This window comes from Pelmatolapia mariae, linkage group LG23 (assembly GCF_036321145.2).
Source record: "Pelmatolapia mariae isolate MD_Pm_ZW linkage group LG23, Pm_UMD_F_2, whole genome shotgun sequence".
Taxonomy (NCBI): domain Eukaryota; kingdom Metazoa; phylum Chordata; class Actinopteri; order Cichliformes; family Cichlidae; genus Pelmatolapia; species Pelmatolapia mariae.
Window position 1 is genome coordinate 23,628,016 of NC_086246.1, and position 19,832 is coordinate 23,647,847.

At 41.6% G+C, this 19,832-nt stretch overlaps 1 protein-coding gene across 3 annotated transcripts in view; it reads right to left on the bottom strand.

Annotated features, from left to right (window-relative positions):
• The window catches only part of LOC134619965 (methyl-CpG-binding domain protein 5-like), a 47,809-nt gene that overhangs the window by 12,342 nt on the left and 15,635 nt on the right, over positions 1 to 19,832 (bottom strand). For all 3 annotated transcript variants that reach the window (XM_063465792.1, XM_063465790.1, XM_063465791.1), the window contains exons 3-5: positions 15,241 to 15,343; positions 9,446 to 9,617; positions 6,182 to 8,575 (exon numbers count right to left, since the gene is read on the bottom strand). In XM_063465792.1, coding sequence (XP_063321862.1) covers positions 6,182 to 8,575; positions 9,446 to 9,617; positions 15,241 to 15,343 — 2,669 coding nt within the window. The remainder of the gene's footprint in view (positions 1 to 6,181; positions 8,576 to 9,445; positions 9,618 to 15,240; positions 15,344 to 19,832) is intronic.

Consider the following 19,832-nt stretch of genomic DNA (forward strand, 5'->3'; position numbering starts at 1 on the left):
AATGGCATCCATGGGAGAGTTCACCAAAAAAGATCATAAAGGCTCATCTCACATTTGCCAAAAAACATCTGGATGATCCCCAAGATTTGGGGGAAAATATTCTGTGGACTGACAAGACAAAAGCTGACATTTTTGGAAGATTTGCATCTGACATAAAACTAACACAGTATTTCATAAAAAGAATATCACACCAACAGTCAAACATGGTGGTGGTAGTGTGATGGTCTGGGGCTGCTTTGCTGCTTCAGGATGACTTGCTGTAATTGATGGAGCCATGAATTCTGCTTTCTACCAGAAAATCCTAAATAATAATGTAGGACTGGGCGATATGACCCAAAATTCTTATCTCAATGGCGATATATATATATATATATTTTTTTTTTTTTTTTTTAAAGCCATAAAGTAAGAACAAAAAGAGAGTTCTTAGTCAAAGCTGTGTCTCAGATCTCACAGGGACTTTTATTAACATACAGCGTAGATGTACATGAAGAAATTACTCACAAATAAATTATCAGCATTTATTAAATAATAATGCTCCATAAATAAAATAAAACAATGTTGTTTTTGTGCATAACAAAAAGCTCACAATTGTGCAGTCAAAATGTAAACTAAAAGACGCTGAGCATAATAACAAAGACAGACTTCGCAGCTGTTCTGTTCCCAAGTTCTAGTGCGTGACTGACAGCCTTGATTTTGAAATCTGCTTTGTAACCGTGTCTATTAACAGGTGCCATTTGTGGTCCTTATACGCACACAGTACGGTAATGCTCTGACAATCCATTACGCGGTGCGGCTTTATAGCTTACCAAAGTCGTACTAAAACATTTGACAGAATGCTGAGCGACTGTACCACATAAAATTGGTTCGCGGTCAGTAAGCACAACCAGAATTCAAAATATAAGGCGCACTGTCGATTTTTGAGAAAATGAAAGGATTTTAGGCCGTGCAGCCCCCATGTGTGGGGGTCACATCTCATATAAAAATATATCGATATATTTAAAAACTCGATATATCGCCCAGTCCTATAATAATGTCTGACCATCAGTTATTGTCCTGAAGCTAAAGCGAACTTGGGCTGTGCAGCAGAACAATGATCCAAACCACACCAGCTAGTCCACCTCTAAATGGCTAAAAAAAAAAACAACAACCCACAAATGGTTTTGGAGTGGCCTAGTCAAAGCCTGGACTTAAAGAGGCCGTTCATGTTTGAAAACCACCCAAAGTGGCTAAATTAAAACAATTCTGCAAAGACAACTGCCAGTGGTAGCACAACCATCTCCTTTCACTCATCCAATTCAGGGTCACAGAAAACCTGGAGCCTATATTTAACTACCACAGCGCAAGAGGCAGGGGACAACATGGACAAGTCGCCAGCCTGTTGCAGGGCTAAGGACTAAGTGTAAAAAAAAATGCAATAACTAAGAAATTGGAAAATTTTCATAGCACTGTAAGTACGCTCAACTATCATTCAAAAAATGTTTATAATAGTCTAATATGAGTTGCATAACGCTTAATTTCCTATCCATGAAAATATCCACACTTATTTTCATGTTGTTTAACCCTCTTCTCTGACATTAAAAAACAAAATGAAGCATTCAGAACATCTTTAACGATCACTAAAAACATTAATGCTGAGCTTCTCTTGCAGTAATTATACTGCAGGCATCTACTGAGCAGAACAAGGAATTCCCAGTCAAATGTACTGATATACACTCAGCTAAAATCCAGCCAAACTCCCTGTGCTTTTTATACACACAAAAAAGAAAACGATCAGCTACAATCCTGATTGGCTGGTGTGTTAAAGCCCAACAATGACTGGCATTGCAAACTGGAAGCACTCGCTCTGCAACATGGGGCAACCTGAGGCAACTTTGGGCTCATGTGATGACCAAGATTTTGATTAAAGGTTCACAAGCATCACAGAATATTTTTAGTTCTGATCTAGTGCGGGAAACACAGCTGTAGATGCATCGTGAGGCATTATAAAGCAGATGGTACAAAGGGCACTTGAGGCTATCTTCTGCACCCTGAACAGGTTAACAACAGGAGACCATCCAGGAAACCAAATGAACTTATTCAGTGGAAATTAGTAGAAAAACAGTAAAACGTGGCAACATAATCTCAACTAATAGAAAACAGACGTAACAAGCAACAGGTGGAGGCAACAGGCTGCTTCTCCTCTTCTGCAGCGTTGGACTCCATATGGTGTTGAGTCAGACCTGCCTACATGCTGGTTCAATTATAATGTGGAATATAGTCCTCTGTTTCCAAACAGCTTGCAGGATTGGTTTCATCTTCTGACAGTCGGAGCAAAGCTTGCATGAACTGGGAGATTTTCCTACAATTTTTCATCAAAACATCACCTTTATGCTCATTTTTCGCTGCATATTTTTATTTTTGGACTCGGTTAGAGTAGCTTTGCATGAGTCACAGCTCAAAATAATCTCTATTGTTACACTGATCCTTGGTGGAGTCATTCCGTTTATCCACATAGCTAAAATGTTCCTCAGTACTGTGAAACTGAAATATTTCAACAGAAAGGTGTTTAGTGTCTGCATTAAAAGACTACTTCAATGGAGTGCTTAAGAAAATGGAGCCACAACATATCACAACAACAGCTGTGATATGGCAATTATTATTGTAAGGTACAGACCCTACAATACTAGAGAGAACCCCAACAATTAGACAACCCCCTATGAGCAAGCATTTGGCAACAGTGGGAAGGAAAAACTCCCCTTTTACCCCCCCCCCCTTTTAAAGGAATCTGAACTCTTTTGTTGTGTAGCACATATACACAACAAGAGTTTTTGTGGAAAATTCATCCTCAACAAAAGACAAAGCACTGTAAAGAAAATGAAGTCAACATCAAGCGATGATGAGGTGGTCCTGATTGGTACAAATTCCAGGATGTCAGTGGGGCAGTTTGAGCTCTTGTTAGAGTTGGGACAACATTTGAGGAGGCAGAGAAATCATTTCATTGAGGCTCATCTTGTATCTGTGATTCCTCCAGTATGAATCTAATTCTCAGGGCAGGATATAGAAATAATCATGCTGGAACTTAATTTTGCTGTAGTTTAACAAAGCCTCAGTGTTTCCATGTGAATATCCTGTATGCAGGAAAGAATAATTAAAATGAGCCACATTTCAACCTAGTATAGTATATCCTTCCTAGTACGCATCCTTTCCTAATGTGAAAGTAAAAATTTACATTAAATATACTAAAAAAATAACTGAAAAAAAATCCAGCAGATTCTGAGGGGGTCAGATTGGATGACTTGTCATTCTTTTTTAAAATTCTTCTTTTAAGTACTTAAAAGAAGAATTAAACAGTACTTTTGACTCTGGAGACTTGAAACCAAACCTCAGGCTATAATTAATCTCATTTAAACATATGCTTCTCCTCCCATCCCTATCTCATGGCCTACAGAAGACCACCTGAATTTCAATGAGTTGACTTTGGGAAGGGGAAAAAAAAAATCAGACCAACAGGGCACCTGGTGATAAGAACAGGTGGCCTGCAGCAGCCCTTGGTGATATTGCTATTATAAACCATATGAGGACACATGGACACACAATGAATACATAAACTCGGAGTCCAGTCCCCTCAGCATGCAGGAAAGAGGAGGGGGAAATAAAAAAACCCCCCAAAAAACAAGATGTAGGTTCTTTCAGCAGTTTCAAAAACATACAGTCACTCATACACACACAAATAAACAGATGCACATACACACACTGTAATACACAAGCAGCAACAGACACACACACAGGCCTAAACCCTCATCAAAGGCTTCACTCTGGTCTCCATTCAGGGTCTATCGTTACTATAGCGACCGGCTTGCTGGGAGAAGCTCTTTAGAGCGCCCTATCTGGGTTGCTTCCCTTAAAGCGTGATGCAGATCCCATTTCCATCTCCTTACACCATTGACTGATGCTAGCATACAAATAAAACAAAGGGAAACACTGGCTGACTGACAATTAGCCCGGCCTTCCAAAGGATGAGGGGGCTCCCGCTCATTAGCTCAGAGATACTGGAGGAACCTGACGGTCTAGGCTCAGGGCCTATCACCTAAATCCCTCGGTTTTAGCTCGCTCATAACCATAGAAACCACATCTTAATCGAGATTATCGCAGGGAGGGGAGGAAGGGATGTAAGCCGAGGTTATTCTGTTTCTATCTGTGTTATTAGGCACATTTTTCCTTAAATAGATCACTTGGAAAACGGTTCTCCCAAATCTTGGCAATTTCACCAACATACATCTAAAATTTTAAGCATTTCACCATTATTTTTCTCCAAAAACACAGCCAGTAATCTCACATTCCTGTGACCTTCATAGCACACACCTGAGCTCTAAGTTTACAATTACTCAAGAAGGCCCTTCTTGAGTAATCATGCTTCCACAAAACTCTTTCTTATTTTATTTCATTTTTTTATACATGCGGTTGCAAAGCTATTTACAGAGCCACCTGGCAACTCGGCACAAAGCACAGTGTCAGAAAAATGATGGTGATTCTGCCTTTCTCCCTCCAAGAAATGCCCAAACTGTGTAAAAGCAGAACAACAACCCGTAAACTGCAAATCCCTGGACAAGAGGTTCACGCTCCTGCATGTACACAAGCAGCCATGCTAGCATCTGTTCATCTAACATCGAAAACAGTGGACAATCTACAAAAACTTCATAAATAAGTGGTTACTTACGTGTGCCGGCTGTCCTGGGTGGTTACTCATTGTGTCTTTAAAAACAAGAACTGCTAAACATATATGTTGGAGGGCTGAAAAGCAGAAAAACTGCAAAAATACAAGTACACAGCTAAAGCTAGCAGGTCCACTAGAATCACAAGACCCCAGCCCAGTCAGCAGTGCATTTTTCGAGGCTCACCCTCCTACCTAATCCTCTTCTCCATAAAAAATATTATTTTATCTGTAGACAATGGATGGATTAAAAGTTATAAGTTATAATGTTAAGGGTCTCTATAGCACTACTGCAGGAAACACACCTGAAAAAAAGTCCTGGGCAGAAAAGTGTATTTTTTCTCACATTAATTAGGAAGAAAAATAGGTGTAGCTATACTCATCCACAGACAAATTAATTTTACAGAAACTCTGAGGGAAGATAACATTTTATTGAACAGATTAATTGACGGATGGGAGGTATGCCTTGTCAACATATATGCTCCCAGTGAGGATGACCTAGGCTCTGTCAAACATGTATTTAAAATGAATATCAGCTATAGCTCAGGCCTGTTGCTGATGAGGGAAGATTTTCATTGTATGATGTCTCAATCATTAGACTGGTAACCAACCTCTAGGGCTCCCTTATCACAGGTAAGTAGAATATGCTTGAATATTAAGCTACAGAAGCAGGCCTGGTGGATGTCTGAAGGTCTAAGTTTCCTAAAAGGAGTTTCACGTTTTACCCAAGTAGACACTGTTCCTACACTAGAACAGACTTATTTTTCACCTCACAAGTAGAGATATATAGAATTAAAAATGTTAAGATACTCCCAATTAGGGATTGAACATACTCGATGTATCGCAAGTTTTTCTACGCACGATGCTTAAAATGGCTTTATCGTAACCATCGAGTATAAATTGCCATGGCAATACTAAGCTGTCTGCATGTAATTCACTATGAGTTTTTTCCCCCTCCCACATGCCGCGAACGGATAATTAAAAAAAACATTGAATGGCTAATTTGAATGAGTATACCAGTGCAATTTTAGGCACTATATGGTTTAAAATAACATTTGTTTTTGGAGGTTATTTAAACATATCGTGATATATATCGTGTATCGTGATGTAGCCAAAAAATATCATATTAGATTTTCCTCATATTGCCCAGCCCTAATCCCAATCACATTGTCAGACCATTCCCCACTAGTACTTCTCTGGAACACAGGTCACAAAGAAACAATGGAGATTAAATGCATCCCTTCTGAATGATAAAGATTTCACTTCTTTCGTAGCACCAGAGTATTCAACATACATGGCAGTAAATGACACTCTAGTAATGTCTTCCCTTATAGTTTGAGATTGCGTAAAATCATACCTTAATAGAGATGTGTTACCTAGATGGAGGTTTTGAACAATGTGACAGGTTGTAATGAATCCTGAATAAACTCTACTCTAAATAAATTCTACCTGTCATACAGCTAGTAGTAGGTAGGTTTAATCTCATCTCACCTGTCTCGGAGACGCTCTGGGTACAGCTTCCATCACCACCTCCGTGTGAAATCACCATGTTAGTCCGTCCCATGCTATGAAGCTGTGAGGGGTGGGGGCCAGGATGCGATAGTGGTGGGGGGTTAGTGTTTGGGCGCCCCAGCGCTATGCCGTCAGGTCCCACCAGTGTACCGCCTGGCCCCATAGGCCCACAGTTACTCATGGAGGATGCCTGCATCTGAGCCATCATGTCCGGGAACTGGCCTGGACGTGGGCCCAGGTGGCCCCCAGAGGTGTCCATGTTCTGGCAGTGCTGCAGGGTTTCCCCTGGACCCCGCAGCCTCTGCTGGACAAGGAGGTTCTGCTGAGTGCCACCGGGGACCATGCCCGTACTGTCGTTGTAGTGTAGCGGTGTGACTCCTGAAGCGCCGGATGCCGGTCCGGGATTTAGACCTGGACGATGACCACTGCCTGCCAGGCTGTGGGAACTGTGGCTGCTCATGGACTGAAGAAGCTGGGCCATGGAGGTGTTCGGGTGAAGGTTTCCGAGTCGGCCCACTTTTCGTAGCTGCTCAGTGGCACTAGGGCCCGGCATGTGGTGTCCTCCCATGCCTGGCTTGCTGAGCATGCTATACACCATGTTGTTGTCGTGGTTTACGGCACCGCTCCCGGATGATTGCTTCCGTTTGCGCATGGGATCCCTCTGCTGGGCCATGAGCTTGTCTCTGAGAGCTGCCCGGCCGCTCTGGCCCTCAGGAGTGTTGAGCAGCATGGTGGAGTTTGGCGGGAGCATGGGATTTAAAGTGCTGTGTCCTTCCATGCCTCGAGGGCCACTCACGGGGCCAGGATGCCCTCCACCCCCTCCATTACCTCCGCCACCTGCCCCCATGCCTGACATACCAACACCACCAGCAGCCATGCCAGTAGTGCTGTTGCCAGCAGCGCTGAGTTTGTTTTGATTTGCTAGCTGTGCTTTGGCTGCGGCTGACAGGAGGCTGCTGGCGGGGAAGGAAGCGGCATTCTGTTGGTTGAGGATCTGGTTGAGGGGCATCCCCAGGAGTCCCGGGTGACCCTTCTGGGAAGCACTGGGCGTGGCCAGAGAAGATGATGAGGAGGAGGAAGAGGTTGGAGAGTACATGGGGTTGCCGTGCTGCTGGGCGCCAATTGAATTTGCCATACTGGGCAGCAGCTGGGAGTCTTTGTACTGATGGAGTGCATCGGTTTTGTTGGTGGAGGGGCTGGAGGGCATGGCGGGCCTGGGAGACCCCATAGCTGATCGAGGGGAACGAGGAGGAACCTTTATGGTGCCACACGGGGCCTGATGTCCCGAGGGCATCGCAAAGTTACCGTGGTCAGAGGAGGTGGAGGATGAACGTGAGCGATGAGGGGAGGCCTCTATTCTCCCAAGCGCAGGCCCAGCCATGTGGACAGGTGAGGTAACGGGGGAGGGAGACATGGAGGAAGCCGGACCACCCTGCTGAGTCCTTTGAACATGGCCACCATGACCCACAGGCCCAGGCTTCACTGTGGGTAACGGTAAGTTGCTTGGCAAGGGAACAATGGCGGGAGGGGGTATGTTTACATTCATCACTGGTACCTGAGAGTGGATGTTAGGCTGGAAGTTGGAGGGTGTTGGGGCATTGGTGGGAGTCTGGCTGACTGGCTTATTAGGGATGGGGTCCAGGATGCCTAAGGGGTCCTTTTCAGACGTTAACTGCCTTTTCTGGAGGGCACAGGATGGCGGTATGGATGGAGGGGGCGGTACAGGGTGCACAGGGGGCTGTGTTTTATGGTGAAATGTTGCACGGGGCATATCCATACCAGGGGGGAAGTTCCCCCGCGGCATGTTCATGTTAATGACAGGGCTTTTGGCAGTGGCCGTTGGGGAGAGGGGCGTGCTAGTCCTTCCTGTCATGGCACACGATGGCTGGCCCGCTGGGGAGCCGTGAAGCATCACACTAGGCGGGGAAAGAGGTGTCCTAGTGTTTCCGTGGATAGAGGCTGAGCCAGGGCTACCGCCTCCTGGAAACCCACAAGGATTGGTCCTTGTAAAGCCCTCAGGGCTGCCCAGAGTTTCTGTACTGGGAGACTGCGAGCCATCTCCATAAAGCTTAGCACCAGATGGAGGTGGGCTCAACATGCCTCCATACCCGGACCGGTAAGGGGATTTAGGGCCTGGCTCCCCGCTGCCCAGCCTCTGCAGCCTGGGGTACCCAGGGTAATGCTCTGGCTGCTGGGCCCCACCCAACTCCTGGGGTGGATACAGCCTCTGCTGCTGCTGATGGTGTCCGGCTGCCATCATCACCTTGAAAGGGTTCTTACAGTCAGGGCCAACAGAGTTGGACACGCCATCGTGGGGTTTAGTCCTTATTGCTCGTTGAGTTGTGGAATGCACAGCAACCACAGACGATGTACCTTAAAGAGAAAAAAAAGAAAGAAAAGGAAAGTCTGAGTTAAACCAGGACCAACAGCTTGGAGAAAACATTAGTCAGAAGAAGAAAGTAACTATTATTCACCTCCATGTATAGTTTAACTCAAAATGTAGGACTTTAATAGGCTGGCAAGTTATTTACCAAGAGAGCCTTCTTCCTTCTTGGAAATATCGCTAAAATAAGACAATTCCTAACTTAACGTGATTATGAAACACTTGTGCATTCACTTCAAATGAACCAGATTATTGTGGTGCTCGCTATGCTGGACTCCCTAATAATACAAACTGAAAATAATCTAAAAAGCTCTTAAACACACACCTTTTTAATCTTGCATTTAACTGATGCGATCACACTTTCAGTAGTACAACTGTAAAGGTGGATTGACCATTAGCAGACACAAAACAGATAGGTGATTTCTTGATTATTTTCATATTACTCTATATCTATTACTTCCAAGTTTGTGTCAATAAATTTCTCTCTGCATCTCCCTCTCTCTTCTTTTTCTCTGTTTTATACATCTTAAAGTATGATTTATATATGAATAGACAGTAATTTTAAGTATTTATGATTGTCTTCATTTTCGAGTCCAAATAAAAGTGAGTGGATTTGACAGAATATCACCGAGGCAACGTGAAAGGCCTGAAAACCTCCAAATATTTCATTTGCTTATTGTGTATAAGTTCAGCTAGAATTTTGAACTTCTACAATGGATAAATTACTTACCAAACTCACTGATATTTCCCAAAACTAGGACATAAATTACATCAACACTGTCCTCTTTCATTTGGATTTATAGGAGCTAACTTCCAAGTGTCCTGACAAATGGTTTCAGAGCTGTAACATATACTCGTACCTCCTCCTGAACTGGTCAGTGCCAGAGGCGGGTGCGTCTCCATGCTCTTGTGCAGTGTGGCCACAGCCAGCAGCTTCCTCTTGTGAATGCAGAGTTTGGTGACATCTTCGTCTGCTTTCACATCCTCCGCTGTCCTCTGTTTGACAGCTGCCCCGGGGTCGAAGTTGAACACCTGAGGAGATATATAAAAGTGGATAGAAGTCACTGAACTGACTTGGTCAACGTTTTGCTTGTTTACTCACAATCTTTTTGCTTAATTAATTTACGTTTTGCACCATGTTTCTGTGCTCTCATGCAATGGCCTTTATTGTTAGCCATTTTATTGGTTTTATTCCCCATTTTCTGTCATATATACATATATATCATATACAGTGTTAATCAAATTCACCATACCCAGGATGCCTTTTTCATATCTGTCTTTATTTACCAACACATCATCAATCAGGTCAAGCAGTCACACAAAGGTTGTTATCAACTTGATAAGTTAACCCACAATTTATCAATCTAGCTACGAGCGTGTTCACATGAAAGAGGTGATGTTAGCAGCACCTCCCCAATGATTATAACAGAGAAGTGCACTGGCAGCACAACAACTGGTTTTACAAAGGAAGATAAAACTGATAAAGAATGACATAAAGCAGACTGAAACCAGCACAGCTGCTGCAGACAGCTCAGCATACTGCGAGTGAGAGTGAAGCGCATTAAAAGCACCGTGTGAATGTGAGAGAGCTTTAAGTGCTTTGGTCAGTAAGACTATTATTACAGCAGCACATTTTTAAAGTTTAGCCTATTTGTATCCAGGAAAAAAACCTGACAGCAGAGATCAACCGGGACCTCTATCATTAAGGTCCCAGTCACATCAGAGTAAGCAGTCTTCTCGTGACTAGTAAAAGAGCTAACTTGTCATCCAGGAGTTGAGCATGCAACCTCTGGGCAACCACTTTCAATCTCAAGATCACTATACAGGTCGCTGAGTGGGAAGGCAACCTGTCTCCAAACAATCACAGTCCAACTCAGATTGACTGCAATCACCCTCAGATTGGTGAAGGTTTGCAAACAACTGCCATATAATTTATAAACACAGTCCGATTCCCAACATATGCCTGAGTTTCACTTCTGCAGGGAGTCTTTGCAGAGCCAGGTTTTTTTTTTGTTTTATTTGTTTTTTTAACTTCTTCATAAAATTCCTCATGTCCATTTCAGTAGTTTCAGCAATCTCCCAGTAGGAACTCCATATTTACACTGATTATTATTCTTTAAACTGAGGTGACGATTGTTTGTCTCATTGATAAATAAAAAACTGTAGCTGGAAATGCACAGGAGGAACTAACGGTGCAGAACAGGTTGCTCACAATAGTTGTGGGCTGCTTCAATCCAACGCATTTCTTGGGAGGTGCGACTCAGGTTACGGCGTAGGATTAAAAGGGGTTTTCAGTTACTTTGTAAGTAAGGACATACATTTCCGGCTAGTGCTGGGCGATATGACGATATATATCGTGTGGACGATAGAAAAGTGTCTATCGTGCCATTTGTCTTCTATCGTTTCTAACCCAAATTTTATAAATTATTACATAAAATATATAATTAACCCTTTACAACCGGTCAGAGCAGGTACACTCCGTTTTACCTAACTATTTTTAAATCCCTGTAGAACTGGAACCACGTAAGGTAGCGCAATATTTTTTTTTGCATGTGAAACCAGAGGAGTTGTACTTACATCTAATGCCATTAGCTTGCCCTAGGTCACGGTTTCCTTCCACATATAGCTTTGCAAAAATTGCATAAGAAGCACTTGCAGCAACAAAAACATAATATTCCAAACTTTAAGCAACAAAAAGGTAATATTTCAGACTTGCAGCAACAAAAACATAATATTCCAGAAACACGCTTTGCCGATGGTCATAACACTTCCTACGTTGGCATATACGTCAGCGCGAACTATTGCATGTCCGCCATTACCTGCCCGAAACCGGAAGTGACGTCATTTTCGCGAAAGGGCCTTATAAGCCTATGTTGGTGTTTTTAAAAGTCATGTTTGACTTTATGCTTTTCTGTATCGTTTCTGGGATGCTTAGAACTCAAATTACACTGTTGGAAATAGTTTATTTTGATGCATTATAATATTTATTTTCATTTTTCCTGTAGTATATAAAAATTAGTGTAGCTCAAAAATAGAAACTAGAAATATATGTAAAAAAACAAACAAAAATGATTTTCAATTTTTTTGTAGTTTATTGCACTACAATTTTTTGCAATTTATGTAGTTACTATGGACTTAATGCATACATATTATTAAAATTTGGGCTATAACGGTTGTATTGATGTATGGAAACTTTAAATGCTCCCACAAGTGGCACTACAGCATGTAAAAACATAAAGATAAGCTCTGGCAGACTTGGTTCTATGGTAGGTCTTAAAGGGTTAAATAGCCTGTGGCAAATATATTAGTGTTGTCTTCTCACTATACATGATCTTAATTTTATGCAAGAGAAAATAAAGTATAAAAAAATGATATTTTTTGCAAAGAAACTCCATCTTGTGGTTTGCGAGCTGGTGCTGTTGTACGTGTACCCGGATTTGCGACATACTTTACGGTAACTCAAAACAAACACTGCACCCTCGGCACTTGCTGTTTATAGACTGCGTACTTTCTAGATGACCACAGGTCAGGTGGTATATCGTGATATATATCGTTATTGTGATATAAAATAATTCATATCGTGATAAATATTTTTTCCATATCGCCCAGCACTATTTCCGGCAGAAGTCTAAATACTATAATCAATCTGAGTCAGTCTGCAAAAACAAGTGCAGACTGACTACTACCTCCTGCAACGCAACTCTTTGCAGTAGGGGACTAAATGTAACTGGTTGTATTCCGAATGTATCACTGTATAAACGAAAGGGTGTTGAACACCTATGGCTGCTATAATTTTGTTCATACTGCAGGTCTGCAATCACTGTTTTCCTTAGTCTGATTGTAGCACGAAACAGAGTTGTTTTCATTACACTAAAGGTTAATATTTCTAAACTTTTTTTTTTTATGTGAACGGCGATCACTGGTGTTTGAGGCTATTCGCAAGGCTAATAAAAGGTCAACAACTGCCCTTGTTTTCCCAGAGGGATCTTTTAGGAATGATGACACCATTTTCCAGAGAAATTACTGGTGAGTGCAAGCTGATTAAATACCCGTTAATGTCAAATCTTAAACAAAGCTTGCTAAGGAGCACCTTAATTCTCCAGCATAGGTTACTATAGTGATGAGAAGTAAACCTTCGTCTTCCTAAAACTGAGGTTTCCTCACTACGCCCCAAATCCTGCTTCAGAGTGCAGGCCTCAGGTAAAGCCAGCGTGTCACAACAATGCCCAGTCATCTGAGAGTGGCTGGGGGAGGATCTTCAAGGAATCGTCCAAGAAATTCCAGTGAATATCAAATAGTATTTTTCCTTGACATACCTGTGCAAAATCAGTACGCATGAAAAACCCTGCTTAAACAGTCCTCTTAGATCAGTGCACACAGAAACATAGATATCCACCCATCCATCCAGTCACCCGTGGGCTTCTAGAGCAACTGCAATTCATTCAAGAGAAAACTGGGATCTCCCGTGATCATGGATTCACAGATAACAGTAAGCTTATTATCACGCTTTGCAACTAATCAGAGCCCCCCCACAAAAAAAGGAAAAGAAAAAAAAGAAAGAAAAGAAAGCATGCTGTGGGCCCAGAATAAGGATGGTGAGGATCAGTTTTGAGGCCAGGAAGCTGCTTCCCCGAGCCACGTGACCACCCCTGAATATTATGTAAATCACATCCAGGTCTGGCAGCACACTGTATTTTCCTCACGCTCATCATCTCTTGGGGCTGTCTTAACAGCACAGGCAGTGATGTACATAGACTAAATCGCAGATAAACATGGAGGCAGCGGCTCTCCCAAGCACCTCATGATATGCGATATGTGATATCCCACATCTTAAGACGGTTAAGATGTAAAAGTGCACTAATGTTTAAGACCAGAAAATGAGTCTTAAAAAATATTTGCATCTTCATTTTCAGATACTAAGAAGACAGCAGGGAGGGGGCGCTCATAAGGGAAGACGTGCAGCTACAAAATCATTCTGATAATGGCGTGGAGTGTTGGGGACAAATTTAGCATCAGGAAAGATAATCGGTCAGATTACCCCGTGTAATGTGACGCCTCACATAACCCCAACATTTGTAGTTTGGTCCTACAGAGATCAGCGGGTCAGCTTGGGTTCATTTCATACATCCTGAGTATGAAATAGGAGAGGATTATGCTACAGGAGAGCTTTTCCTGTATACTCTTTTATAATTTCACTCCTGCAATTCACTCTAAGCCACACTGATTTGAGTCTCTGCACTCTTTGAAGAATAAAACTTCAGAACCACCATTCAAAGCTGTCAGAGCAGACAATAGAGGCAGTGGTCCTGAAAGGAAACTAGAAGACTCTAAAGTAGAAACTTTGTGGCCATAAATAACAAAGTAGTTTTTGGAGTTTCTCATCCCGTAGACTCCCAACTCTTCCATTTTGAGCCCAGTGTAGGGGACCACCAAAACAACCGCCTAATTGGCATTATCAGTAAGGAAAACTGGAAAGACTGGATGCTAATGGTTTAGCAGCAAGTGTACTTTCAAAATAAGAGTGTGGGGAGTGTCTACTCTAGGGAGTGGCCTAGAAACTGGTTGCAAGCCACCTAGCAATCACCAGTCACTAGGGAAAAATGTGCATTCCCAGACAAGTTGCCAAGTGGTTGCAGAAGGTTGCTAGGTGAAATCAGTCACAAAGAGGGTTTCAGTTGCTAGCTGGTTACCATGGTCACCTGTGGTTTGTATAGTTTGTTGGCCTCAGAACAAGTTTTCCCTAGAAGGCAAAGTTTTATTAGTGGTTAGTTAGTATTTGCAAACAAGCACAGTTTATAGTTTAGCAGTCTGTAATTAGTTTTTAGTGGTATTAAACTTTTTATTTAGTGGGTATTTTTAATCTCACTTATTGCCAATGGCTGCACAAACACCGACACCGTGGTCCAGTGACGAAGTGAAGATGCTTACTTTCGGTTTAACAGCAGGCACACCATCACCTTTATACCTACAACATCTTCCATTTTTGTGTTGTTTTTGTCGCATACAAATGACATGACGGGTCTTTTGGCCCTGTTGCTTTAACAGCCCAAAGCACTGAATTGTAATGGAAAACGACTGAAACCGAGTAGAATCGAGTGGAGAAGGTACTAGTGGAAAAGAGGCATATGTAGCCGTGCTATAGCTCCCCTGGCCGAGCCTCACTCCCCCTGCTTTCCTGTCCATACTGTGTTTATTTTGCACTGTCAAATAACGGCCCAAAAAAATGCCAAAGATGAGATTTAACTTGTGATTTTGTTTAATAGGATAAAACTGACAGTTTGTATAAATAAATGTAATTTTTGCTTATACAGTTCGTGTTTTTCCTTTCTGCATAACAATAACTGAAAACCGTGATTGTGTTACATTAAATCTCTACTGTAAATAAAGGAAACAGCAGTTATCACTGTACACTCAAGTTGCCTGATGATTAGAGCTCTGAAAGGAGCCTGTACAAACAAACACCACACACCAGTTTAAATTTAGGGGTCCTTGTTTAGCCGTAATTTGTGGACAACAGAATTTTAATTTCCGTCACAGATTGGCTCCTCCATCTTAATCTCTAATTAGCGAATCATCTGGAGCTCAGTTTGGAGCAGCTGTAAAAATCTCACTGTGTTTTAATCAGAGCCAAAAGAAAACAAATAAATAAATATACCTTTTGGAGGATGAGTGGGCACTCCAGGCCGCATTTGCAGGTTCCATCTGTCAGCAGGTAGGTCCTCACCTGCTCCAAGCTGGACAGCACCGAGCCACTGGGACTGCACACAGAGAACAACAACAAGGTGAGGCTGAAGCTGAAGCTGGCAACGATCCACAGCAAAAATGCTCCTTCTGGGAAGCTTACTGAAACACTCGTTTGAAATAAGATTCAACATTTTTAGACTGGAGCTCCTGAACACTGATCTTTAGTGTTAACGTGGAAGAAGAAAAGAAACACGATGGACACAAACTTGATTTTTTTCCCTTTCTCTGAGGCAGCTCCTTCAGACTGTTTTTGGATAGTAGTTAGCATGAAATCAACCGTGGAGGAATAATCTCCATCTACATGTATTAAAACACCTGACCTGAACAATATATATGCACTTTACATGAAGACATAAAATAATTGTCATTTACTTTCTCTTCATTCATCTTTCCTTAAGTGAAATTGTGAAAATGTGGTTGTCTTAATAATGTACTTCCCCTTTTTTGCTACATTTAAGCATAGTCAGGACAACATGAGCATCATAATGGTAAAGGAAAGGTGATTTAAGTGACTTAATGTGGCAAGGTTATTGGTCTGGGTATTTCAGAAACCATCACTAGAGTTTAGAGAAGATGACCTAAAAAAGAGAAATTATCCAGTGAGCGGCATTTCTCTGGGAGAAAATATCTTGTTGATGTCAGAGGTCAGAGGAGAAAGGCCAGACTGTTTCAAGCTCACAGGAAGGTAGCAGTAACTCAAACAACTACTCATTACAACCCAGATGTGTAGAAGAGTATCTCTGAATATGGACCAAATTCTCCAGTGCCTTGTTTAATCTATAACATGAAGCATTATGGCAGTTCTGGAGGCACACATTATGCAAAGTGTATCTAATACTTCAGTACACTTCTGTGAGCCATTTTGTGTGCAGAAGCTAAGCAATCAAGGACTTTTATTGTGAAAGGATGGAACACATGCACAGGACAAATTGGGTTTCTGGGTGATAATTGTTTTTAATCTAGTCCTAATATGCCTTTGTATCTTTACACCGGTTAAAGAAAGGAGAAACTTAGACATATAGGTTATTATGCAATGTTCTTACTAGTCACGGCAGCTTGAGATAAAATTAGCCTGCATGTGGCCCATGTAATAATAAAAGGAGTCTGACACCCCTGGATGAAACATTAGAACGAGCTTTAACCAAAGACGGATATAAAAGGGGTCTCTATGCACTCGAAGGCTGGCACAAAGAAACTACCTCTAAAGAAGAACAGTATGTACCGCTGGTAGTTCCTATCAAACATATACAGTGGCTGGTTGACAAACCAGCCAAAGACTGAATCATCAATCACTGTGGCTGTGAAAAAGAATGAAAAAAAAAACAACTGTGAGGATCATCCCTGAAGCAAAAGCATGCTTTCAAATGTAAAAGAACATCAGCAAATACAAGTGTGCTGTGACAGTATCAGGCCACGGTCACAGACAGGATTCTTTCCAACACCCAAAATAAACCTGACACCAGCCAACTGCTTCGGTTCATTGTGGTTGGTGAGCGCACGTGCCGGGAAGGACACCAACTCACAGCCTACAAGGATTCGACTCATCGGAGGAGACCGACGAGGAGCAGTCGCTTTGTTAGTCATTTCACTGTCTGCAGCTTACCTGTGTCCGTGGGCTGATCAGTGGAGAAATTTGTGTCTAGTTCATGCCAAATGGAAACTAAATCAGGTGACTGTGACTGGACACAGGAAGCATCATCACCAAAGAGTTGCCATGCTTCTGCTCATCGATCAGTTAGAGAAACTCTACCCTGTGTGCACAGTAAACAAGCCTGCTGGGTGCTCTTTGAATTCAAATGACTGGGACCAAAACCTGACGCTTACCTTTGATACATGACATCAATCACCTTCGTTGTTCGTGAACACACTTTTAGTCATGATATAGACTAGTGGTAATAATGAGCTGATAGATGTGGCGACAATTTTCATTTCTTCTTGACTCTTATAGGAACAAAATGATGCAATTTAAGATTGATTTAAAAAGACTGATAATCGATTGGTGGACGACAGGGGTTAGACTTTCAGCCATTTAGCCCCACACATACACTCATCAAGAACATGAATGTCATGGTAATTTGGGGCAAAACAAGTTTGGATTTTTTTTATAATCCACACAGGCTCAAACATATACATACAGGCTCAAAATCTTTTAATAAGTGGTGCTGAAGGCTCTATGATGTCTCAACTTGACAAGGCTTTTTCTTTTTAGTGATCACGATTGACTAAAACTGGTAGTTTCTTTGCAGCACAGAAAGGATTTGTTTAACAGCCCTCATTGGACTTACAAATGCTCAGAACAGTGGGGGAAGTCTACGGTAGCGGTCCCCAACCCCCGGGCCACAGACCAGTACTGGTCCGTGAGTCGTTTGGTACCGTGCCGCGAGAGATGAGGCTCGGGTGTGAAATTTATGGTTTTCAGGGTTTTTAATCGGTTTTGTATCGTTATTTTTTATTGTTTTTATCGTTAACTCGGTTTCCCTGGGTCTTTTTCCGTGTTTTATGAATAAATCTTCTTTTTTTGGTACCGGTACTGGCTTTATTTTGTTGTATTTATCCGCGACACCTTGAACGTCCATGAAAATATTGTCAGACATAAACCGGGCCGTGGTGCAAAAAAGGTTGCGGACCGCTGGTCTAAGGAACTCACTGAAGATCTAAGAAGGAGAATTGTAGATTTACACAAGTTAGGAAGGTCTAAATAACTGCAGACTCGAAGATCATAAGTTCAAACAATTGTAAGTACAAGTTATTCAGATGTGGAAAAAGACCCAAACTGTCACACAGGAAATTGGTTAGGATCTTCAGAAACAGCACAGAAACTACCAAGGTTCAAGCCTGACATGAACTGGAAACCTCTGGAACACCAGAGAGGGTGCCAATTAAGAAAGAAACCCCTGCTCCAATATAGACCTCTTTTACAAACGTTTATTATGTGGCAAGACAACGATTGAACTTATATCGTTGCCTTGAGTTCAAATATAGAGTTATAGTTGGAGGTAGTGCTGGGTGATATGACGATATATATCGTGTGGACGATAGAAAAGTGTCTATCGTGCCATTTGTCTTCTATCGTCTCTATCGTTTCTAACCCTAATTTAGCTTGCCCTAGGTCACGGTTTCCTTCCACATATAGCTTTGCAAAAATTGCATAAAAAGCACTTCCAGCAACAAAAACATAATATTCCAGACTTGCAGGAACAAAAACATAATATTCCAGAAACACGCTTTGCCGATCCGATCAGCTGTTCATAACACTTCCTACGTTGGAATATAAGTCAGCGCGAACTATCGCATGTCCGCCATTACCTGTCCGAAACCGGAAGTGACGTCATTTTCACGGAAATGTAGTTTTTTAGCTTCAAAGCCTATGTTGGTGTTTTTAAAAGTCATGTTTGACTTTATGCTTTTCTGTATCGTTTCTGGGATGCTTAGAAGTCAAATTACACTGTTGGAAATAGTTTATTTTGATGCACATGCTGTTTTTTTGCAAATTTGCATTTATTCATTTTCCCTGTAGTATATAAAAATTAGTGTATCTCAAAAATACAACTATGAAGACACTCAAAATAAATTTCTCGTGGTAGGAAACTATTTTGTGCAACTTTTTTGTATTTACAGTTTTGAGGGATACACCTCTTAAATTTCTCTAACTAGAAATATATGTAAAAAAAAAGATTTTCAATTTTTTTGTAGTTTATTGCACTTTTTTGCAATTTATGTAGTTACTATGGACTTAATGCATACATATTATTAAAATTTGGGCTATAACGGTTGTATTGATGTATAGCAACTTGAAATGCTCCCACAAATGGCACTACAGCATGTAAAATGTAAACATAAGCTCTGGCGGACTTGGTTCTATGGTTGGTCTTAAAGCAGGGCTCGCAAAATTTCAAAATCCCTGGTAGCCCTTCGGGCAGGGACTCTTCAGTTTTTGGTAGCCCAAAATAAATTTAAGTAGCCCGAATAAAAAAGGGAGCAATTTTTTTTATGTTTTGTTTCCTGTTTTGTTTCCGTTACAATATTATACTTTAATGTATAATATTGTAACGGAAACATTAATCAAAAAATTGTTGAAACACAAATTACAATATTGTATAAAAATTACAATTATCAACTCAAATACTTGGTTGTAATTGAACAGAAATTTCTATGAACTTGTAAGAACTGTACAACAGGAATCAGTCTGTCAGATCCTGAATTTGAAATTTCCACTGAAATCACAGGTAAGAGGCAAGTGGAACCAAGATCTAGGCCATTTGCTTTTTGAAGTTTGCAAAGACTGCTAAATTTTGCCAGTGGTAGTTCACTCTTTGCAACATAGTACGCTGTTCTAAACAGATTTTTCAGGTTGATTTTTAGTATGTTATTTGCAGACTGAGCAATAATCCATTTCTTGCATTTCTCATGGGTTCTAATGGGGGCCTTTCTTAAAATTACTGGTCCCAGTAACAAAGGCACTTGTGGACTCAGAAATCGAGGGAAACCAACAGCACACCCGGC